General features: G+C 30.9%; 1 protein-coding gene across 1 annotated transcript; it reads right to left on the bottom strand.

Moving 5' to 3' along the window:
* Positions 1 to 4,727: 4,727 nt before the first annotated feature.
* LOC111986185 (MDIS1-interacting receptor like kinase 2) lies at positions 4,728 to 6,238 on the bottom strand. Its single transcript, XM_065766442.1, has 2 exons — positions 5,377 to 6,238; positions 4,728 to 5,288 (listed from the first exon to the last, which is right to left on the bottom strand). Exons 1-2 carry the CDS (start codon positions 5,558 to 5,560, stop codon positions 4,996 to 4,998), a joined length of 477 nt encoding a protein of 158 aa, XP_065622514.1. The 5' UTR covers positions 5,561 to 6,238; the 3' UTR covers positions 4,728 to 4,995.
* Positions 6,239 to 7,569: the final 1,331 nt, after the last annotated feature.

Raw genomic sequence — 7,569 nt, 5'->3', positions numbered from 1 at the left:
TGGTAAACTTATGAATGCAGATTAGAAGTGTAAGAGAGAAAAAGATAAATAGTTCCCCAATAACCCTTGAAAAAAACCCAACTAGTCCATGAATTAACACTATTAAAAACATGAAAGAACAACAAGCCTTCAAAGTGAAGGGACAACAATTCTACTGCCTAAGAGAAGTCAGAGGACTTTCTTAGCAACAGAGAAACTATATAAAAATAAAAAGACTAGAGAGGATCATACTGACCTTGTCATTGATTTTCATTAGTAATTTGGTGATTATATGGGTGATGTCTCTTTATTTATTATTTATTATTATTTTTTACAAGATAGAAATTCTACTCTAATCTAATTTAAGTATATACTAGTATTATGCCTGTGCGATGCATGACTTAATAAAAAATATTTTGATAATATAATTAAATTTAATAACAAATAAAATGAAAAAAATAATTAATTTAAAATTTAAGATTAAAAAATAAATTGTACTTGTACACTTTAAAAAAATTTAATTTTTATTTCTTATTTTGATATTTAAATAATTTGTTTTAGTGTTGATTTCGTTCAAATGGTTATAAGTTATATCAATCCTAAACTAGCATATGTATCCATATGTAACATTCTAAATTAATAATAAATAAAAATATAATACTCTAACTTAATTTAACATTCTAACGTACTAATAAATAAATATAACATCCTAACTTAAAGTAATATTTGTAATTGTATTGTGTTTTAGCCTTTAAGAACACATATATTATTTTTTTTTATCATAAAAAATAATGAATTCAATAATTGAAACGGTTGAAAACAAAATTAAGCCAAAACCTCAATTCATTAATGGAAAAAATCTTTAAAAAAATGGATTTAAGTAAAGATAGACTTACATAGAAATTTGGACGGATGGATTCTCTCGTATCCAATTTCATGTTTGATAGCAAATTTTGCTTTTAATTAAAAATATAGATTACATGGAACAAAACACCAAACAAAAGCCATAACAAATTAAATCCATTATAAAATATTGATGTCAATAACAAATAATTATGTAATAAGAAATTTGAAAAATACAAATATATTGCTTGTTATATTGACTTCTAAAAAAAACACTAAAAAGTGTGATCAAACATAGAATTTCAGTCTATTTATAAAACTTGTTGATAAAAATCATATTATATATAATAAAAAGGCAACAAATACACAAAATCTATTCAATTTGATGAAAGAAAGAAAAATTACCTGCAAGGTTGTAGGATAGGACAGAGAGGAGAAATGTAGCACTTTTCTATTATGAAAGCTCCAACATCAAAAAATAAGTATTCATGAAAAGCATTTCTGCACCAACATTGTTAGAGGTAACACTATTTACATGTGGCTAGGCCCAAAAAAAAAAAAAAAAAAAAAAAAAAGAAGAAGAAGAAGTAAAGAGACAAACACGGCTAAGCAAAATAATACCTGTATTGTATTTTAGAGTGAGATAAGATTTTAAATCTTTGCTTTTGATAAGGAGATAACTTCTTAATCTAATAAAGTTTGAATTTAGATGATTTATACTTAAACTAATTCTCCTTCGATCATTTTTTATTGGATAAATATGGATAGAATTTCATATTAGTATAAAGAAACAAAGTACTAATAGGGATAGACGTTTTTTTTTTTTAATGAATTAAAGTACAAAATTATGATTTAAATAAAATTGATAAACATTCAATGATTGATTAAGATTTTGTGTACATCCTAAAAATTGATTAAGTATTAGAGTTTAAGTTGATAATAATAACTAAAATTATATTTTATCAAAAATATTGCAATTTTTAAAATCTAAACAAAACTCTTCAATTTTTTTACATGTAGTGAGAATTTATGAAAGTGTGAAGCTGAATTTTTTTTTTTAAAAAAGAAAATTATAGGAGAAGAAGATAAGAACAAAAAATATATATCTATTTTAAAAAAATCTTTAAAAAAAAATCCTACAATTTAAGAAGATAAGAACAAAAAATATATATATCTATAAAAATTTATGAAAGTGTAAAGCTTAAGAATTTTTTTTTTCTTAATGGATGAGAAGAAGTTAAGTTTATATTAAATTATTGAGTTTTTGTGTCTATCAAACTTTATCTAAAGAAGTAATTTCAAATTAAAATTTTTATTAACTTAGAAATTATATGAGAAAAAGATAAGAACATAAAAAAATTATATTTATTTTTCAAAAATCTATTAAAATTTCTGCAATTTGGTGAGTAGGAAAAAAATGCAAATTTGTTCTTTTTTTTTCTTTTATGCTCTTTTTATCTCTCTTTTTTATTTAAATTCTATCCTTAGGTAATTCTATTCTATTGATTTTAGGCTTTGTTGATAACATTTTAGATAGACACAACTGTTATAGTTGTAAATGAAATACTACTTTCTTTCATTACTTGATTTGTCATGTTTATCCAAAAATATGTATATATCTATTCTTAAAATCTAAAAATTTATTAAAATTTTGCAATTTGGTGAAGCCACGTGGCGCAATTACGGCGTCTAAGTCCAACTTTTATTATATATAATATGATATGATGTGTGTGAAACTTCCCACTAAAGACTCCCCCACACTTCATAATCACTTATATTTATGAAGTGACCATTGTGCCAATGGTACATGGTAGTATGAGAGACGTCTCTTAATGAACAATACTTATTTGGCCCTTAATGGTTTCTCTTCTTTTTTTTTTTTTTTTTTTTTTTTTTTTGAGAATACTAAGTATTAACACACACACACATAGGGAGAGGGGAGAAGGTTTTTTTAAAGAAACTTACAATTGTGTATATCCAAAAAGGCCTAACTCTTAGATACACAACACAGACTTTAAACCTCTTTAACTCACACTTATTTTCTAATGTGGGATTAATCCACTGTTTTTTCTTTTTGATAATACTAAGTATTAACACACACACACACTGGGAGAGGGGAGAAAGTTTTTTAAAGAAACTTATAGTGGTGTATATCCTACCCTTAATGGTCAAAATATTAATAGAAAGTTCGGGTGCATTTCTTTGTGAATTTATAAAGTGCATGCTTGAAATTTCATTTCGCCTTCTTTCTTTCTTTTCATGTCTGTGCGCAAGAAAACCCCAAGAGCATTAAGCCACAAAACTACAGAACTTTTTTCTTCCTATATTGTCATTTACATTTATACATATTCCTGATGTGCAGGTCAGATGCCATCTTCTTTTTTCCTCTTTGAATTTGTATGCTAAGGTTCATTTTCATTTTAGATGACAGATCAAGGTGTGTGAGTTTGGATAGTTTACTAATTGGAATAGGGATTGTACCAAAGAGTTCATTCATGCTGAGATCTAAGATTTGCAAGGTTGGGAAGAAGGGATTTGATACAATGGGATCACTGAATTTACAATTCTTCTAATTTAATCTTATATCCCATGATACAAGTGTTCCGTTGGATTCTTTTTTATCTTATTTGACCTTATATTTTTATGTTTTTTGTGTTTTTAGAGGAGAGAGACATAAAAGTGGAACAAAATTACATATTTAATCTTGTTTTTAACAAAGGTGGATTATGAAAATCTAACTAGGCTAGTCTCAGGTAAGTAAAATATTAAATTTTAAACCATAGGTAAGCAACTTAAATTTTGGCCAAACTATAGGTGGGTAAATTGTAATTTGCCCTTAATAAAATAAAGAAAAATGTTCGGCTCCAACCACCAACAGGAAGATGACATGTGTCTTGGTATATGCATAAGAATAAATGTTATCTTTCTATTGGTGGTTGGGAGTGCCAAAATTTTATCCTAAAATAAATACATTATGTAGCAATCTTGACTAAACTAATTTCTAAAGAGGCTAAGTATAAGGAGGTTAAAAAGAAATGATATTTTTCACAATTTATTGCAGAGATTTTTTTTTTTTTTTTTTTTTTTTGAGATGTTTCTGTAGAGTTTAGGTAGATCTTTTCTGATTGAAAAATAATCCACTTTTGAGTTTTGACCCCAATTACGGCTAATTACCAATTTTAAACAATTTCTACAGTTAAGTCCGGTTAATTGATTAGCCAAAGATTAATTGCATGGATATGCACCACAAATAGCAAATCCAACAAACTCATACACCCAATTGTGTATGTTGAGGTTCGTTTCAATTTCGGTCTAATTCGACACTACAAAGTTCTTTATCCACTGTACATTTGTTAGAAATCTAGCTAAACCAGCAACTAAACCAGTGGATTTAAAGAAGATATGCAGAAGATGACTTGTGCGACGTGTAGCTTAGGCTCATTGATGTTTCTACTTCAATTCGTAGTGTAATATTTTATACATGTGCAGATCACGTGATTCTTTAAGTCCATTGATACACATTGGCGAAAAACAAAACACACAAAAATAGTCCTACTGTCAGTCTCTAATTGGAAGTTAGTTATTTTCGTTAATACTGTATTTAACGGTAAGGAAGGTTGTTAGATTCGTTTTTCTGTCTTTGCTTAGTCTCTTTTGCTCTGTTTCAAGTGTATATAGAGCACCTGATGTATTTTATTCCGGCTAATCAATAAAATTACTCAGCAAGTTTCTTGCACAATAGCTCTTTTAACTACAATTTTTTGGTCTATCTATCTCTAATGACAATGACATCTTGCAGACATGAATTGTTACTTCAGTTATTGACAATTGGCTTGCAAACAAAGCGCAAACTATAACTAAAATTTTTCCATCTACCCTTTTATATGCCTCAGTTGGAATATAAATGACTAAAACAAAAAGATCACTATTAATCACTTTTTTACTACATTTGAATTATTTATGCATATACCAAAATAGCCAATCAAAAATGTACAATCACAATGCCCTTAAATCTGTGTTTCCAGCAGCACATATTAATACTTGTACGTAATTAAAGATCGGGTCAGCAGCATAAATTTGACAAAATATAGTGTCCCACTAAAATTCTATTCTTTCATGTTCTTTCTTGTCCTAGTCAGAGTCAGAATCTGGATGGCTCTAAGAAAGTGCACTTCAGCTTGATAACACCCGAGAGACCATGTGCATAGTTGGTCTAGATTCTGGATTCGCTCGCAAGCATTCAATTGCCAGCTTTATGATAAGTATCAGTTGATTCTCAGCCTGCAGCATGGGAGGTGGAATGCGTAGGTCAAACAAATCTTTCAACAAAATATTCTCCTCCATGGATGAAGCTGATAGAATGGAGGTGATTTCACCAGGATGCCTTCCTTTGATCACTTCAATAGCCAAAACTCCAAAGCTAAACACATCGCATTTCTCAGTTATCTTCATGGTATAAGCAAGCTCTACAAAAAAGAAAAAAAAAGCAGAATATTATGCCAATGTATTGATATAATCTATGTTCAATAATGATTGAAGAAATAAGTATATTACCTGGTGCAGCATATCCACATGTGTCGGCAAATGAAGTCCAATTGGATGAGTCTCGATTAAGAAGCTTAGCTGTGCAAAGTCTGAAACATGAGCCTCGTAATCTGAATCCAGCAAAACATTTTTGCTTGATATGTCCCGTGAACAATTGGTGGTGAGTAATCATGGTGCATGTAAGATAGAGCATGAGCCAAACCTTTGATGATATTCATCCTCTTATTCCAGTCCAACTCCTTTGCTCCTCCATCACTGCTCAAAATTGTGGCCAAGCTACCCCTTTCAAAGTACTCATAAATCAAAATCGAGTGTTGTGATTGTGAACAAAAGCCATGCAATTTTACGATGTTTCGGTGGTGTATTTCTGTTAATGCCCTTATCTCATTGAAGAACTCTTTTTGTTGTACAATCTCACCATCACACAAGGATTGGAGTTTCTTCACTGCCACTGCGTTTCCTGATGTTAGAGTTGCTTTATACACGGTTCCATGTTTTCCCTTCCCATACAAAACATATCATCAAAACCCTGTGTTGCTTCAATGATTTCCTTGTACATTGCTTTTCCATCAAAAGTTGATATCGAAAACACTTTTTCATTATGTGTGTTAGTCGTTTGATCTATATGAGGGTCCTTCCTATTTCTTTGCAAAATGAGGAAAACTCCAAGAAACATCAATACAAGTGACAGTGTTCCAAAAAGAGGGAAAATGATTAACAAAAAGATTTTTGGTCCTGTCTTTGAAACTGGTCTTCCTACCACACAGGGTTGCAATCCTGTAACATTTCCACACAACCTTTTATTTCCTCGTAGTGCTTCTATGCAAGCATCTTGAAATGCCTTGGTATTGGGAAGAGGCCCTCCAACTCATTATAGGATATGTCCACATATGACAAACCATGCATCTCTTCGAAAGCAATTGGAAAAAACCAGAGAGGTTATTGTGGGAGAAATTCAACATCTCCAAGCTTGAAGCTTGCCAATTTGTGAAGGTATCTTTCCTTCGAGTGAGTTATGACTCAAATCTAGCTGGGACAAATGAGCTAAATTACAAATTTCAACTGGAATATCATGGCAAAACTTGTTGTTGCTCATATTCAAATAGTTTAGTTTCAAAAAGTTCCCATAATTCTAGGGATCGAGTTGTCAAATCTATTACTGGATAGATCCAGATACTCAAGATTTGTCAATGATCCAAGCTCTGGAGATATATCACCAGAAAGTTGGTTTCCATTCAACTTCAATGTCACCAAAGAAGTCAACTTCCCAAATTCCTTTGGTAGCTTCCCAACCAACCGATTATAAGAAAGATCAAGTACATGGAGTTGAGTGAAGTTTCCAATTTCAGGTGGTATGCCACCACCAATACCATTCCCAGCAATCCGCAGGGTGCCTAGTTGCGGGCACCTACTCCAACTGTGAGAGATTTCACCATAAAATCTATTGTAACTTAGATCCATGTATTGCAGGTTTCTATAAACACCAAAATCTTCAGATAAATTCCCAAAGAGTTGGTTTTGTTCAAGGCGGACTCTAATTAAACTCATGCAAGTCTTCAAGGTTTTTGGTATTGGACCTATGAGATGGTTGTCATATGCAGAAAAGTTTTAGAGAGATCCACTTTGGCATAAGTTTTGAGGCAAAAAACCAGTAAAGTGGTTTGTATTCAACTGCAGCGTAGTCAACTTTGTGAGATTTCCTATCTCTTGAGGAATAGGACCAGAAAATTGGTTTTCACGAAGATATAGAAATTCTAAGGAACTTAAATTACCCAAGGAAATTGGAACAATGCCACTTATTTGATTGTTGCTGAGATCAAGAGTAGTTATGGACTTTAAGTTTCCTAATTCTTTAGGAACGACGCCAGAAAGTTGATTGTTGTTCAATTGTAAGACAGTTAGGAAGCTGAGAACTCCTAAAGACATGGGAATTGAGCCTGAAAAATTATTTTTCTGAAGGCCTAAAAGTTGGAGATACTTCAAATTTCCAATTTCTGGGGGGATGGAGCCGTTGAGGTGATTTTTAAACACTTGCAACAATGTTAGCATTTCAAGGTTTCCAATACTATAAGGAATGGGACCTGTTAAATTATTGTTACTTATATCAAGTTCAAGTAAATTGCTAAGGTTTCCAATTTCTGGTGGAATGGAGGCAGAGAGTAGATTATTATAAAGGGTCAAATAAGCCAAGTTGCTTAAATC

The sequence above is a fragment of the Quercus suber genome, unplaced genomic scaffold (genome assembly GCF_002906115.3).
Source record: "Quercus suber isolate HL8 unplaced genomic scaffold, Cork oak 2.0 scaffold_704, whole genome shotgun sequence".
Classification (NCBI taxonomy): domain Eukaryota; kingdom Viridiplantae; phylum Streptophyta; class Magnoliopsida; order Fagales; family Fagaceae; genus Quercus; species Quercus suber.
The sequence above is the reverse complement of the archived record's forward strand: the minus strand, read 5'-3'. Positions and strand labels throughout refer to the sequence as shown.

Bases quoted from the DNA above. Each gene is read 5' to 3' on its own strand.
- LOC111986185 (XM_065766442.1), bottom strand. From the start codon at position 5,560: ATGCTCTATCTTACATGCACCATGATTACTCACCACCAATTGTTCACG. The intron at 5,289-5,376 runs GTAATATACTTA...TCTTTTTTGTAG, and splicing joins ATGTGGATATGCTGCACCAG to AGCTTGCTTATACCATGAAG.